General features: G+C 34.9%; 2 protein-coding genes across 5 annotated transcripts; one reads left to right on the top strand and one right to left on the bottom strand.

Moving 5' to 3' along the window:
• Positions 1-2,091: 2,091 nt before the first annotated feature.
• Positions 2,092-6,049, top strand: LOC100820354 (homeobox protein ATH1). Of its 2 annotated transcripts, none has more exons than XM_006577803.4 (6): positions 2,092-2,331; positions 3,225-3,335; positions 3,499-4,746; positions 4,984-5,336; positions 5,442-5,502; positions 5,591-6,049. In XM_006577803.4, the coding sequence occupies exons 3-6, from the start codon at positions 3,604-3,606 to the stop codon at positions 5,759-5,761; spliced, it is 1,728 nt and encodes a 575-aa protein (XP_006577866.1). In that variant the 5' UTR covers positions 2,092-2,331; positions 3,225-3,335; positions 3,499-3,603; the 3' UTR covers positions 5,762-6,049. The 2 variants fall into 2 exon arrangements, with proteins under 2 accessions (XP_006577866.1, XP_006577867.1); XM_006577804.4 differs by lacking the exon at positions 2,092-2,331 and adding an exon at positions 2,418-3,146.
• Positions 6,050-6,483: 434 nt separating this feature from the next.
• LOC100817684 (protein NDL2) lies at positions 6,484-10,731 on the bottom strand. Of its 3 annotated transcripts, none has more exons than XM_006578013.4 (11): positions 10,540-10,731; positions 9,737-9,836; positions 9,080-9,177; positions 8,860-8,948; positions 8,211-8,271; positions 8,026-8,112; positions 7,872-7,949; positions 7,731-7,787; positions 7,568-7,623; positions 7,117-7,252; positions 6,484-7,009 (listed from the first exon to the last, which is right to left on the bottom strand). In XM_006578013.4, the coding sequence occupies exons 1-11, from the start codon at positions 10,600-10,602 to the stop codon at positions 6,788-6,790; spliced, it is 1,047 nt and encodes a 348-aa protein (XP_006578076.1). In that variant the 5' UTR covers positions 10,603-10,731; the 3' UTR covers positions 6,484-6,787. The 3 variants fall into 3 exon arrangements, with proteins under 3 accessions (XP_006578076.1, XP_003522239.1, XP_006578077.1); XM_003522191.5 differs by having other exon boundaries at positions 10,552-10,693; XM_006578014.4 differs by lacking the exon at positions 10,540-10,731 and having other exon boundaries at positions 9,055-9,177; positions 9,737-9,840.
• Positions 10,732-16,134: the final 5,403 nt, after the last annotated feature.

Raw genomic sequence — 16,134 nt, 5'->3', positions numbered from 1 at the left:
TGATGGCTTTTTTTATATAAAGGGTTAGACAGAGCCCATATATGACCTTGTATTCATTACTTAATGAACCATGTGAGCATTCTGCACTGCTCGCCTACCAATCAATGACATAGTGAATAGGAAACAAAGAACAAATAAATAATTGTATGACACGTGCACAGTCTTTCTCTTTCACATAAAAATAAATGTGTAACAGAAAAATAATTCTTTCTTCACTATAAATTGTAAAAAAAAAAAAATCCTAACTTATTTTATATATATTATCACTTCCAACATCTGAATATACTTCTAATAATTTACTATCTTAAAATTAGGACAATAATTTTTAAATTCCATATTATAGAACGATGATAAAGATTTGACATTTTATGCTTAAAAGAATTGTGTAATAGTGGCGACAAAACGATCATGGTGCCCTATGGTCAACCAATATAGTTTTAGGCCTCAAATAAATTTTAACGGAATAATTTAAAATTAGGATCTTACAAAAAATAAAATTGATTTTTCTTGAAGCATAGTTTGGACCCCATTTACCAAGAAAAGGCACAACTTAGCAACAACTACATTAAATAAGCTAATAATAAAAGTTGTATAAATATTAGTGGAAATCATGTCTTGAGAGAAACAAATCAAGTCACAGATGGCCAAACATGTTCTCAGTTTTAGTAGTTGTTGTCATGTTTTTTATTTTGCCCATAGTTGTACTGTTAATGCTTTGAGAGCTGATTCAACTCATGTTTTGTTACCCAAATGCTTCTAGTCCTCTTATATATATATATATATATATATATATATATCACCAAAAGTAAAATAGTGCTAAATAAAATTTTTCTAGGGGGCTAAAGTAAGGGTTTTGGAATTGTCTTATGCTTCGTCGACTCTGAGGCTTAAGGTGCTATTGACAATGCATATTGTCACTTTGCGGGCGAGAGTTAAAGATGTGAAAGACAAAATGTGACATAGCTGAGAGTTAGATAATAATAGGTAATAGGGTTTATAAACTGAAAAAAAAAAAAAGATAAAAAATTATTTCAAGAAATTAACAAGGATAAAAAAATTGGTAGACTTTGAGTTAAAAACTATATAAAGTAACTTGTAAAAACAAGGTCCGAGGTACTAAATGAAGCTCGTGCATCAAAGAAATTTATTTTAGTCAAATTAACTTATAGCTAATCAAATTATTAGCTCATAGTCTACCAGAAAGAAAGAAAAAAAAAAGCTACCTGAGTAACTTATCAACTACATTACTATATAACTTAATAAGTACTCGTAGGTAAAATAAATAGATTTGTTTTTCTAACATCTTACTACATTAACAAAGTGGAGCAAGTAGTAAGATACTTGTATCCATGTATACTCTTTATTTATGATTTTGTTTAATTTTAGTATAATATAAAAGTTGCACCTTAATAAAAACTCTAAAGTTGCCATTAATGCTTTGTTTGGTCGTGAGAAAATATCCGTTATCTTAATAAAACTTTTTTCTTTAATTAAAAACAATACGTTACATTTAATTACTCTAAGAAATTGAAAGCATTCCACTAAAAAATGAAATTGAAAGTTGTTCGGTGGATATTGTTCAAAACCGCTTCGATGACATAAGTACGTTCCAGATCCAAGATCTAAGGGTTGAGCTTGCCAGAATAACATGACAACGATGGTGGAATATTTGCAAGCAATTCAATACTCAAGCAAGTGTTTGTGAGAAATGAAGAGTAGATAATGAGAAATGAAACTATTTCATATCTAATATTGCTTTATATATTAATGTTTTAGGTAAGAAATAAGTTACAGTCACGTAGCTTGCGTGACCTAGGTGGGTGTCACGTGTTTCATGCGTGCCCCCTTTCGATAGATGGTTGGAAGTACTCAATCTAGTGCTTGTTTGGATAGCTATAAACTTTTTTTTGACAACTTCTCTACTGGAAATATAAACTATAGGTTAAAAAAAAAAAACTATGTATTATGTTGATGACTCACTCTTTCAGCGCACCCACACTTTTTATTATTAAATGGAGTTCACGTAAAACCATTCAATTATGTGTGTCCCACAAAATCAAACACAAATTTTATAGTGGCACTGTTTGCATTTGCACGACGAATATAGAGTTTGTGGTCTGTAGTTACGGTGATTACCCGATATGCAAAGTTATAATTCTGTGTGAAGTCATGGATTTGGTCATGCAAAGATGGAAAATCTTAAGTAGGCAGTGGCAAGTGGCATGCAACCAATAGCAGCGAACAATGAAGAGTTGATAGCAGGTTCCGTAGTGTAATCCACTTATCGGTATTGGTAATAACAAAACATCAAACAACAATAAATTGATGAAGGTAGCTACCAAAAATTGTCGTCATTAGTGTGGTTTGCTTACATCAGCCTTGAATGAATGAATGAATGAATGAATCTTCTCTGTGTCTGGTCACCACCAAGAAAGGACACTGCTATAAAGGCTATAACAGTGTTTCTCTTTCTCTGTTCCTCTCATTTCATTTGCCTTGTGCGTTTAGTTGTTACATTCTGAAGGGAAAGCTTGCAAACTTATTTCTTTATTTACTCTCCTTTCTCGTCACATTAGCCCCTTCTTGGTTTTAAAAATAGCTAAAAAGCAAAGGGCTTTCTCTGAAAATGTTTCTGAGGGTACCTGCCATGAACAGGAGTTTGAACAGAGAGAATCCAGATATTTTGATTATGATGATTGCAGGGAAACAGAAAAGAGATCAGATCAGAGAGAGAGAGGGGGAAGATGGGCCCAGTAAAGCCTGCAACTCAAATGAGTGCCATTGCACCAAACACTCCTCCCCTCTCCTTTCTTGTTTGTTTTCACTCTTTTACCTTTCCCTCTTAATTTTTGGCTTTTTTTTTCATTTTCCATTCAACTTCAACACTGGCGCATCCCCCACTCCCTTTTTGACTTGGACTTTAAACAAACACTTTCTCCCTTTTCATGGTTTTCTTCTTCAACTTCTTGTCTTAAATGTGCAAAGACTAGATAACATTATTTGACAAAGGAGGGAATCTTGATGGGGTCTAAGAAAATGAAACTCGTGTTTTGGGGTTGGGATGCTTGAAGAAGATGTTTCTGTTCATGCAAAAGTAGTCAACACAACTTTGGTGTTGCTCTTTTATTTGGCATGGTGTAAGCAAGGTTGGAATGCCTTGGCTTCTTTTCCTTGTTGGTTTTTCTTATAACAAATAGCCTTGTTGTTCTTTTACATTCCTGTAGGTTCACAATGGAGAAGATATCTTGGTAAGGAGTTGTTAAATATTAAGAAGATATCTGGTTTGACATGAAAAGTCTCGTGTGATGGACTACTCTTTTGCAGATTTAGTCAAGGTTGGTTGATACTTTAATTCATTTGTCTGTTGTTATCATCTATTTTGAATTTTGAAAGGAGGCTCAATTAAGTCATATGCTGCATAATTATTGATCCTTTTGCTCCCTTTCTCCTTCCAATTTTCTTTTCTAGTTTATGGTGGGGATGTTTCTTGTTATGTAGGTCTATTTTCTACTACTGTGGGATCATACCGTTCCTGAAGTAAAGTTTTTCTGGAAGACCACTGCAAAATCAAGAGCCTCTTGTTACATTTACTAATTACTGCTTATGTTGATGGAGAGTGATATGTACACCGCTGCACTGGGCATTTCTGGCCGAGATGCTAGAGTAATAGATGAAATTTCCCAACATTCCACCTCAAATCCTCTCGTTCAGTGCTATTCACTTGACCTTAACAACCAATCCCACATCATAAATGGAATTTCAATGCTTTCTGGAGAGCAAGGTGAACCTATAAATAATGTCCATGGTGATGCTTGCTTCATTAATCCTTCAATTATTGCGGACTCTAGTCCGTTAGTTACATCACAAGGAAAAACTATTGTGGGAGATGCCTCAAGTCCTATGGAGAACACCGAGTTTCAAGAGCATTTAGTTGGAGGAATGTCAATTACTCCCTCTTCCCTTGTTGCCATTCTTGCTGCTAGAATTGGTTTTGAAGAAAATTTGGAGAACTCATCATCAGCCTTGCCTCCCTCCCTCTGCTCAATAGGGGCACTGGGGGCATTCTTCAACAATTTGCAAGGTACTTCAAATTCAAACCCTTTGTCTGCAACTTTTGAGGACTGTGGTTACAATGAAGTTCCTGGTAATTGGAATGCTAACAAGTTTCCTAAAGCTCCAGAGATTCATGGAACTGGGTGTCAGCCTTATTCTTCTTTAGCAAATCTTGATCCAAATGAATGGACATCATCAAATCTAGCAAACATGGCCAATCATGCTAACCATTCCTCTAGCTTTAGTAAGGAACTTTCTCTAAGTCTCGCAACATCGACAACCACAGGACAATGCTCAGAGGTAAGTTGCTCTAATGTGACCCCATGCATGAATGGAACCATGTCAGGCTTGGAGCAAGCCTTCTGCGGCAGTAGTAGGGAACTTTCTATGAACTTGGGTGGTGATAAATATGTACAGTTTTCACCAAAAGTACTGGAATCGAGATATCTCATTGGGATTCGAGAGATACTTGCTCAAATTGCAAGATATTCATTTGAAAATCTAGAACAGTTAAATTATTCAGCTTCTGGTAATAGATCAGGTGGAAACAAGTCAAGTTCAGCTTTCCCACCCAAGAGAAGAATATTGATAGATAACAATGCAAATTCTACGTATGAAGCTCATGCAGAGCCTCCACTGCAAAGGCATGCTGCTGAATCAAAGAAAGCCCAACTCCTGGCACTTCTACAACTGGTATGATGCTACTACATCTTAAATTACTTCATTATTGTGTTCATATCAATTATGGTCATGGACAGAATCATGTTAGCTTTGCGTTGCACATTTCCATATTCAAATGCATGGATGGAAAATTAATTGCTAAAATTGGTTTATAATATTGATCTGAAAAACGGATGATCTCCATATTGCGATACTTGTTACTCGCACTTGGACTCCAACAATTAGTAATATCTTTTTTTTTTTACTTAGGCGGACAATCGATATAGCCAGTGTTTGGATGAGATACATACTGTTGTATCCGCTTTCCATGCTGCTACAGAGCTGGACCCGCAAATACATGCACATTTTGCTCTTCAAACCATCTCTATCCTTTACAAGGACCTACGAGAGAGGATCAGCAATTATATTCTTGCCATGGGATCAAATTTCAACAACTCGTGCTCAGAAGAGAATGAATGGTCTGCTGAAACTTCATTCCTTCAGAAGCAATGGGCTCTCCAGCAGTTGAATAGAAAAGATCAGTTGTGGAGGCCACAAAGAGGCTTGCCAGAAAGATCAGTCTGGGTTCTACGGGCTTGGATGTTTCAGAATTTCCTGCATCCGTGAGTTTCAACCATAGAAACATCAGTTTATACTTTAATCATCAGAGTATACATGAAATGAACTTAGAGAAATTATTTATTTATTATTTGATGATGGATTTTCAGGTATCCTAAAGATGCAGAGAAGCATTTACTTGCAGTAAAAAGTGGGTTGACGAGAAGCCAGGTATTTTACCTACTAGTCTTGTTGTTTGTTACTTGGTTTAAAGAGGAACAATCTGATATGCTTGGTTTGGTTGTGTCTTCAAACTCAGGTATCCAATTGGTTTATAAATGCTCGTGTTCGTCTGTGGAAACCTATGATCGAAGAGATGTATGCTGAAATGAATAAAAGAAAGGCTTGTCGAAATGAAGAAGGAATGCAGAGCAACCACGGAAACAGGATAAGCATGAGCAATCAAAGGTTTAATCAGTGTCAACTATAGGTGAACAAAGTCGCATAACGATATCATGGACCCTTTTCTTTGTTAAAATAGAAAGAACTGAAGCCAAAGTCTGCGCATAATGCTTTTGCATGGTTGGAGTATATTAGTCTGAGGATGTCCATGACAAAAATGGAATCTCAGAAAATAACACGGGATTTATTTGAATGTCCATAATAACTCGTTCGTTTTAGCTTAAGATTTCTTTTTATTGGGATGCGGTCGTAGAAATTAGTGTAAGGGTATAAATTGTAAGTGCCGGTTAAATCACTTTGGAAATTCATGTATTAACTGGTTAGTGGTTATGGAATGCTGCTAAAACGATAATAGCGGTTAAGCTACTTAAGAAGATAAATCCAACAAGGCTAAAAGGTGAGCTAATGTTACAGCAAAATAAAAGGGGTTATACTCTCTAACAAGATAATCCAAGTCAGATAAAATTAACGGGTTGATGCTATAAGTCATCAATTGGAGGTTTGGGCATACTTGCAAGTTGCAAGTTATAGCAAGTTCGTCATTGGAGAAAAATGATAAAAACTTTTTATGTTTTAACCAATTAATTTCCATAACCGTGTTAACAAAAATTGCATCATTATTTCATTTCAGGAATCTCGGGACGACGAATAAAGTAAACTAATGAAAGTATCAGTAGGTAGAAAGATAGTGACGACATGAAAACAATGTGTAAGATTGCATGGTGTCGGCATTATGCTCACCGCGTTAGCTTTACAGTTGTAACAAGAACTTTATTATTTTATTTGTCCAAAAATAACAATTTCGAAGCTTTACCAATCATTCAGGCTCGCTAACTAAAGTCTATGATTACAAATGAAAGAATGACTATAGCTGCTTTCAGCTAAACTCTTCCCCTTTTTCCCTCTGTTTATTTCTTTCTCGTCTCCCTCTATCTACAAGGTTATGACATCCCTCATCAGATTTTTGACAAAACAAAGAACTATAAACTTGTTCAACAATCAAATCAAAAAGAGCGGCAATCTTTATTCACCTACTACCATTACTACTACTGTACTATATCTCCTCGGAAATTCGTGTCTTTATTGGTTTCAATTTCAAACCCATACTTTCTGGGGAGTAAAGCTCAGGAGAAATGCAAGAGGGACTCAGGGGACTTCTTGGGCTGACACTCAGCTTAGATGGTCTGTACAAGCCATATCCCATGAGAAAATACTCCATCGGTATTAACATGGCATGAGGCTGCTCCTCTGTTACCATTGATCCACACGCTTGAACCTGCACCTCCGCAAACAATAGCTATTAAATCTAGCTCTTTTTTTTTTTGTTGATACACAACAAAATTCTTATAACAAATTAATATAAACTTGAATTATCTTACACACCTCGACTAAAGCACTGAGTCGTCTATCCAACTTTGATGTCATATGGAGAGCCTCACCGTGAAAGCAAGACATATCTCCAACAAAAATTAGTGAACGACACTCTAATTTTCTCAATCCTTCACTTATGTCATATCTCCTGCAAAATGCCAATACAAAGTCATGGGCACATTGTTGTTCACAGTACGTGGAACCTACAGCATCACCACATGCATTTGTGCATATAAAGTGGTAAATTAAAAGCAACGAGTGCATGTATTATTAAATTCTGACTGATATTGAAACTCTAGCAATTATCTTTTTTTGGCTACATAGATGGCATGGAGGTTTCAGGCAATAATTGATATCCCGCAGAGAACTCCACCCTATACACCCCACCCCACCCCATACATATATATTATAGGTAATCACATCTGAATTGGAAGAAAACCACAATTTTGAAGTGTTATCTTACCCATTAATTGCTTCAAGGAACCGCCACACATTCAAACTCTGCCTCTCGTCTAATGACTGTCAGGAAATATTTCAAAGAGAGTCAAACAAGAGTTCAGTTTCAAAATTCCCACTGTTAGTTATAACCCAGTCCACACATGGAAACAAAAATAAATTGGGCTAACCCTTTGGCATGCTTGAACTATATCTGACTCTGGCAAATAATCACTGCCTCGAACTTCCTATCACCACCAATAAAATTGACTGACTCAATCTTCACACACTGAAGGAAATAGGGGGGAAATTTTCTTTTGAAAGAGGCATACCTTGCTGAAGTACCGCTTTAGCAATATTTCTTTTACCACCCCACACATGCCATAAAAGTAGAGTAAATTTGACATGACCTGCAATTATCAGTCTTTAGCAAAAGGTGGTATGTATTTTCATAAGGAGACAGGCTTGCAGGTTTAGAAAAAGAACCTTGTTGTACAACCATTCAGTCCAAGATGGTGCTTTACATAAAGGAGAAACAAGTATCAAACCAAGAACACGATGTCTATACTTCATCTGTTGTCAAGAGAGAAAGATATGAGATCCCATTATTTGAAACTAGGCTATTTAAGAATGGAAAGGAGAGAGAAAGTGCAGCATATATAAAGACTCACAGCAAATAAGGTAAGAATGTAAGCCCCAGCAGTTACTCCCATACACATAACTGTACTATGACTGCAAAGAGAGAGGGGAAAGATATTAGATTGCCATTTCCAGATCAAGGAGACGCAATATCAGCTTCTAGCCTCAGTTGCAAAAGCTATAAACCCATCACTTTCAATGCACAACAGAAGGAACTTTCAGTCACAAATATAGTAAATTAAAAGATAACATAAGCAAATACAGCAAATTGAAGCCAAATGGAAATTGATCTAATTAACACTAGGAGAGTAAAAGGATGGAAGTAGGGAATAAGACCCTTGTTTAGGAGTTCAAAAGTTTCCGAAGAGGAAGAGATTGTGCGGGGTACAGCTTAGCTTCTATTTTGAATACTTGTCATTCACTATTTCACTCCATAAACTTGGTTACTTGAAAAAAGTTTAAGTTTATAAAGGTTTTATTGAAATTTTACTTTCAACCTTTTACTATCACATTTTCTCCATCATTAGTAGTTAAATCTCCAAACATAGGGAATGAACTGTTTTCCATTTCATATTTCATTCCATCACTTCAGTTTCCATTTGATCCCATTTCATTATCTCCAAAACTTTCTACCATAGCCTAAATGGAAAGAAATTGACGAGTAAGGTAGAACATGCCCACCCAAAATAGTTAAGAACTTCAGCTATTTGATCAACCAAGTCATCAGCAGAAAGAATTGGATCATCTGGATCAATGGCAGCAGCTCCCAACTGCAATAACTCATGAAAAAGTACAAAATGATAAGGAACTAGATACATCCAACAACAAAAATATTTACAAATGAGGAGAGATAAGTAGCAAGTAACAGCATATTACAGTTTCAAGACATAAAGTTAGAGACCTCATGCCCAGGTGGACTAATATGATATATGCAGAAATTGTGGAGCAGCAATGAACAGGCTTCTGGACAAAATAATAACCCCTGAAAGCAGGAGACATCTGATGAAACCACATGCAGGAAAGCAAATGGTCAGATTGTTGGTTTGTAAACAAAACAAACAGTGTTAACAAAGTCATAAAACATCGTTCTATCTATATTTTGGCATTCTCATCATAAAATCTTTTAAGAGAAAACTAGCTAACTACCATTATTTCAAAATTCTAGCATTGAATCTACCTAATGAGACGGCGTTTTCATCTTATGATTAAAACAAATCTATAAATGCCCATCAATTTTTGTTCTTTTTTTTAAAAAAAAATTGACTTTTGGGGGGATAATAATAATAATAATATTATTATTATTATAAAGGAAAATGCTAACTAGAACTGAAATGGTAAAGAAACTAAAACAAAAAAGTATAATACAAAATAAAACATTTATTTTATTTTTTATAAGAAAAAAATTTATTATATTAAAAACACAAAATCATTTAATAATTGTTTGTGAAGTAGTAATTATTAGCATGTAATAAAGTGTATTAAAATGACGTTAATCATGGCCTAAGAGTACTCATTGCTAGAAGAATCATATAGAAAAAGTAAAAACCATTTTGCTTACAATTTAAAGCCAAATCAGGATACGTGATAAGCGCTGGCTTGTCCTGGTCCCCATACACAGCAACTGAGACACAACCATGACGAGTTCTAACAACATGTTCCTGCAAAAATATTTCAGCAGCTCGTTAGCCATAATAGACAAGAAAATCAGATATGAATACGAAAAGCCATCTCTTTCATGTTTACACAACAAGAAAAAGGGGCAAACTAAAGAATCATTCTCTATTTAACCACATGTATGATTTCAGCATGGGCAACAGAAGCCTGTAAACCCTCTGGTTCTTTCTTATTCTCATTCACAGAGGGAAAGAAAAAAAAACAAAAATACAAGTTAACAAAAAGTGCAAATATTTGTGCATGCGAAGAGGTTAAAAAACTATATTAATCTGCATCTGCGAGAGTCTTACCAGTCATAGAAAAGTAACATAAAAAGAGAAAAATTCAAAAACAAATCCCAATTATTTAACTAGAAAGCATTTACGCATTTAGAAATGAATGATTAATATATAACCGAAATTCACATGGCGAGTGTCCAGGTCAGGTCCCCCGCTAAAACAGAAACTAAAGTGAGCGTATAATCCTATTCTTAATTGACTGAACTCAGAAAGATTCTATTGGAGCAAACGCAACAGCATTGTGTGATGAAACGCAAACGAAGAATATGGTTTTTTGCTTAACGAAGCGATGAAGAAACAGAATCAGTTAAAAAGATAGTTGAAGACGTTGTCAAATGAATCGAGAAGGGAAACTGGAAACGACGAGCGAGCGTGTAATGAAATGGTTGTTAGTTAGTTAGTTACGTACGTGCGTACGTACCTCGGGTGGAGGAGAGATGGCTTCCATGTCCACCGACACTGAATCCGCCATTTTACTCTCAATAGCGTTTAGAATTTGTTACTCACTCACACACACTACATTCCTTTTTCTTTCGCTTGATTCTTGCTTTTATAGCTGTTATATTAGTAGCAGTATGTGTCAAATTCTCTCTCTTCTGTGTTTGTCTCGCACGAGTCACCGACGCTCAACCCCGTGTCAATTCAATTCAAGCCGTTTCACACCAGCCTTTCTTAACCCCTCACTTTGGTTCGCTTAACCATAGTTCCCAAGCCGACACTTTTCTTTTTTCTTCACATTTTTTTTTCCTCCTTCTCCCTCCTTTTTTAAAACACTAACACTATTTCTTTCATATTAAAATCGCTTCCCATTGTTTTTTTTTTACATTTATTCTTTCATATTAAAATCGCTTCCCATAGACCCGCTCTTTTTTTTTTCTTTTTTTGTTTTACCAATAGCTTGTTTTAGTTGCGGTAATTATTTCATGCACCCAACAATTTAAGTGAATTGTCAAAAATATCCTTCACTTAAAAATTTAAAAGCTCCCTCTTCTCTTCTCACTCACCCTAGCCTTCTGTTGGTGCTCTTCTTCTTTTTTTTCGTTTTTGCTTCTTCGCATCGTGCCATCAACACCCCGCCTTTGGTGCCTCCAATTGGTCATTGTTGTCACTCCCCGCCACTGTTGTTATTGTTGTCGTCACCATGAGTCTCTTTGCTCTTTGTTGTTGTATTTTGGTTTAAGTTTACGCTGTATAACTTTGCTGTTGTATTATAAGAATTGAAAATCCGTACAATGCATACAGATTAGTAATTTGTATAATTCATACGGATTGTCAATTCGTATATTTTTTTAATTTAATATTTAATAAAATAATAACTGAATAAATTATTATTAATTAAAAATTAAATTAATATTTTTTTGTTATAATATTTTTTAATAAATAAATATTGTTGTATATTTTTAATATATATTTATTTAATTAATTATATTTGTTTTTTGAAGTTAGATTTTAATAAATAATTTATCCAATAAATAAATAATTTATGAATTTTTTTATTTAAAAATAAATGTATAAATGTTTATCAAACCCTAATTTCATTTGGGGAATGCTTTTATCATTCAACACCAATTGCAACGCAAGGTCGAGGGATCGCTCAAATCGATTGTCGAATCCAAGAAGGAAAACCACAAGGAAATTGGCAAAATAGTCATTTTATGGAATTTTCTGGGCCTAAGCTCACCTAGGCTAGCATCTGGCTCGCTTGGGCCATGAAATATCTTCAACCTTAAGTAACCAACTCACCTTGGCGAGCTTCCCCTGCCCCAAATGGCTTTTTCCTATAAATAGCCATGAAGGGGAAGGGCAAAGGGTTCAGAAAGTTTAGAGAGGAAGAAAAACGAAGGGAAAGGAAGGAAAAAAAAGAAAAGCGAAGCCGAGGCGTTGCCGAATCGCAACCGAGGATCATTCCCTACATCGCTTTTCTTGCTAGTCTTGTGCCCTGTGCAACAATCGGTTAGTTCTTCTTCCTTTTCTTTTCTTTTCTTAAGAGTTGAATGTAATTCATGTATCCTTATGGGTCCTCTCTGATATTATATACGTATTCACCTTCTCCCCTTTATCGTTGGTAATTTCATTTTATTTGTAAGGTTTAATTCTAGCCAACCACCAGTGTCGTGAAATCATTTTCTTTTCTTTTGTGAGACTAGAAACTAGTAAACAAAAAAAAGAAGAAGGAAATCAATTCAAAACCAAACTTCTCTTTATTAAATATCACTTAAGATCGTTTTAAGGTCCAACACCTTAACGACTCCATCCGCTTTTCAAAATTTAAAATGTAGTTTCAAGGTCCAACGCCTTAACGACTCTATGTTCGCAAATAAAATAAATTTTTCAAAAAACATAAAATCAATTTAATACACAAACATTCAGACTTAAAGAACTACGTAGGTCTGATTTCCTCATCGCACCTTAGGATACATAGGAGCAAAGGCAACACCCTTGTCGACTCGGAAAAAATAAAAATAAAATGAAATAATGTAATAAAAGCAATTCACCGCTCTTGGGAAAATACATAATTTTGAAGTCACATTGTGCACACTCGACTAAAGGTTGTCGTCCCTATGCGTAAACAATTTCCGAACCCTTGTTTTCAAAATTCGCAGACCTCTTTTTGATTTTTCTAACGTTTTCGTTGAATAAACGTTGGTGGCAACTTTCACTCATTTTCTCCTTAGGAGACCAACGATGCTTTCATTATTTTTTCTTTCGTCGTCCCGTCGTGAGGTAGGTTGCGACAATGTTATTGTTATTTATTTATTTTTAAAATATAAGCAATTTAATTATATTTGATATTTAAAATAATTATTTATAAATTTGTTAAATATCATTAATTCCAATTTTTAATAAGTAAATATTGTACAAATTAGTTTAACAAGAAAATATAAATTTGTAAATGACAATTTTTTGTATTGATATAGTCATATAAATATTATTACACTAGTAGTATTAAATATTTATATAAATAGTGTTTGAAAATATAAAATTAAAATTTCTTCATTTTTTTATAAATATTTAAAATTACTCAAATACTAATTTTTTTAAAAAATAAAATAGTCATTTATTAGAAATAAAAAACAAAATTATACTTAGATTTTGATCATATATTTAAGTTTACTAGAGTTAGTGATGTGGAGGCTATAAATTTTTAAAAAGAATTTCAATATTGATTTATGAATATATAAAAGTATTTAAAAAGTTAATTAAAAAATAATTAACTATTTATTTATGAATTATTCAATAGTAATTTATTCAATATTTTAAATTAAATTTATTTATTAGTCAATTTGTTAGTTAGTCTATGAAAGCCAACTATTATTTGAACGATGAAATTAATTGTTATTATTATTTAAATGTGCAGATTATGGTTAGAACCAAAGGATTGTATTAGTCTTTAGACAAAGTTATTGGAAGAGCCTTAAGGACACAAGTTAGTGGTGATGCAGATGAAGCCCCTCAGCGTCGAAGGTTGACAACATATGCGCGTGGACAACGGATAACTACACCTATTGCTGAGAATGTTGAGCATATGGATCTTGCAATTGACGAGGTTCATGAGCAGCCTCAGTAGGTAGTTACTGATGATGCACGTGCGGATGCCCAGGGTTTTCCAAGGGATCCCACAATACATCAATTTTGACAGAATATATTCATCATGTGGCAGTCACAGTTTAGGCAGGAAAGGTACTTATTTCTTGAATTATATAATATTTTCCTAACTATTTGTCATTTAACTTGAAGTGATTAATATTTTTTTTAGGAACGCCCTAAGTTGAAGTTGTCCTCTCATAGAAGGAAGGTACAAAAATTTAGAAGGTCTACTCCATAGATTGAAGGCATAGTGACTGCCACAGGATTAAGTCTTCTAATTGCATGTTCCTTAGACACTCGTGACAAGGGACTTATATTTGCTTTTGCGGAGAGGTGGTACAAGGAAACTAGTAGTTTCCATCTTTCGGTAGAAGAAGTCACTATCACCCTCAATGATATGGCATCGTTGCTTCATCTTCCTATTACATACGTCTTCCATACCTTTGATGCTCTTCATGCAGACCAAGTCGTGGACTTGTTAATTGAGTTGCTTGAAGTCAATACATAAGAAGCAAAAGATGAGACATTTCAATGCCATGGGGCATATGTTCGGCTAGCTTGGCTGCGAGACATTTATCGTAGCAAATGTGACGCAGGATAGTGGACCATAGCAGCTCAAGCATATATGTTGCATCTACTTGGTTGCACATTGTTTGCTAACAAGAGTGTCACACACGTGCTTGTGGTATTCTTGGACGCATTTCATGACCTCAACCAATCTGGAAGCTATTCATGGGGAACAGCTGCATTGGTCCATATGTATGACAATTTGAATGATGTGTCAAAGAAATCTGCCATGCAACTTGTAGGATATATCACACTGTTACAGGTATTTATAATTTCGTTTAACTTCAATGATTAGTTTTATAGTTTATATTTACTATTGATTAGTATTTTTTTTGTTTTTTAAATATATGCAGTGTTGGATCTGCGAGCATTTCCCTATTGTTGCTTCATGTGTTGCTGATGAGGATTATCATGAAAGGAAACCACATGCTTTCCAATGGAAGTTTGGGAAGGCATTATCAGTGTCAGGGTATCATAAGTGGTTGGATAAATTGACGTCCAATGTTGTGCGTTGGAATCCTTATGGTGACCATTATTCATTCAGAGAATTTGAGAAGATCTCCTTATTTTTCAGACAAATCAGATGGGGTCCATCTATTGTGATACACCGACCAGAGAGAGTTGGGCGACAATTTAGTTATGTGCAAACCATTGATCCACACCTTATTGCCCCCATCTTTATCTATAGAGGAGATTAATGATAGATAGATGCAGTTCTCTGAATACCTTGCATCGGTAGGTCAGATTTGTGTTGCTCTTGGACATTGTGCAGTAGACTACATAGAGTGATTCTACATGATATCTGATTCCAGCATGAGTCCAACATAGCCTGAGGATCCTCCTAGACATCCACCTGTGGTACACGATGATACATTTATTGAATCAGATCCTCCTTAGTATCCCATCTCTGCAACAACTATGCCAAAACTACCTGCACCTACACTTGCACCTGTTGATGTAGACATGCCTCAACATGCAGTACTATAGTAAAATATTAATTCACTTTTAGTCATTTTTTGTGTCATGCATTCCAGAATTACTTTCTACCTTGTTGTCAATGTCGTATGAGGCTTGCCAACGGATAACAGAAAGGTTAGAACACTTAATCAACATGGGGATGGTTACTGCTGGAAATGAAGCATACACCGTGACTTAGGAGTGCCTGAGAATCCCCAAGGGTGTCACTGAGCAACAAAAATGTTTATGTTTGGTCGAGACGAAGGCGACATACACTAGACACATGAAGATTCTTGGGATTCATTAAGTTGTATAGGAAATATGTATGTTATATGACTGCACAATGTTTAATATTTCCTATTATTTGACAAACAAGTATGTTATGACTAAGGTTTTAATTTGCATTTATGTAGTATCTTCACCTAACTACAATATGTTAAACCATAATTCATTAAATAGCATGCATAAACCCTAATCTCCTAAAACCTAAACCATACACTAACTAAACCCTGAAGCCTAAAATAAGTAAAGCCTACACCCTAAAACCTAAACCATAAACTAACTAACCACTATACCCTAAAATAAGTAAAGCCTACGCCTTAAACCATAATCCATAAACTAACTAAACCCTAAACCCTAGACCAAAACCCATAAACCATGGACCATAAACTCAAAACCCAAAACCTTAAGACATAAACCCTAAACCATAAAATAACTAACCCATAAACCCTAGACAACCAACCATAAACCCTTAACCATAATCTTACTAAACCCTTAAACCCTACCATAAGTCAACCCTAATAGCAATGTGAAACCGACACAACAAATGGGTAGACTCAAGGAAAACAATTTTAACTGCATTCGTCAATGTCAAATCTTTGTCGGTAACAAT

Source organism: Glycine max, chromosome 4, assembly GCF_000004515.6.
Source record: "Glycine max cultivar Williams 82 chromosome 4, Glycine_max_v4.0, whole genome shotgun sequence".
Classification (NCBI taxonomy): domain Eukaryota; kingdom Viridiplantae; phylum Streptophyta; class Magnoliopsida; order Fabales; family Fabaceae; genus Glycine; species Glycine max.
The sequence above is the reverse complement of the archived record's forward strand: the minus strand, read 5'-3'. Positions and strand labels throughout refer to the sequence as shown.

What these genes read in the sequence shown, in the direction of transcription:
- LOC100817684 (XM_006578013.4), bottom strand. Translation starts at nt 10,602, where the DNA reads ATGGCGGATTCAGTGTCGGTGGACATGGAAGCCATCTCTCCTCCACCC. An exon ending in TAGTTCAAGCATGCCAAAGG is followed by an intron (nt 7,624 to 7,730) that starts GTTAGCCCAATT and finishes ATTTCCTGACAG; the next exon opens with TCATTAGACGAGAGGCAGAG. An exon ending in GACTCAGTGCTTTAGTCGAG is followed by an intron (nt 7,010 to 7,116) that starts GTGTGTAAGATA and finishes GCGGAGGTGCAG; the next exon opens with GTTCAAGCGTGTGGATCAAT.
- LOC100820354 (XM_006577803.4), top strand. Translation starts at nt 3,604, where the DNA reads ATGTTGATGGAGAGTGATATGTACACCGCTGCACTGGGCATTTCTGGC. An exon ending in TCCTGGCACTTCTACAACTG is followed by an intron (nt 4,747 to 4,983) that starts GTATGATGCTAC and finishes TTTTTTACTTAG; the next exon opens with GCGGACAATCGATATAGCCA. An exon ending in GTGGGTTGACGAGAAGCCAG is followed by an intron (nt 5,503 to 5,590) that starts GTATTTTACCTA and finishes CTTCAAACTCAG; the next exon opens with GTATCCAATTGGTTTATAAA.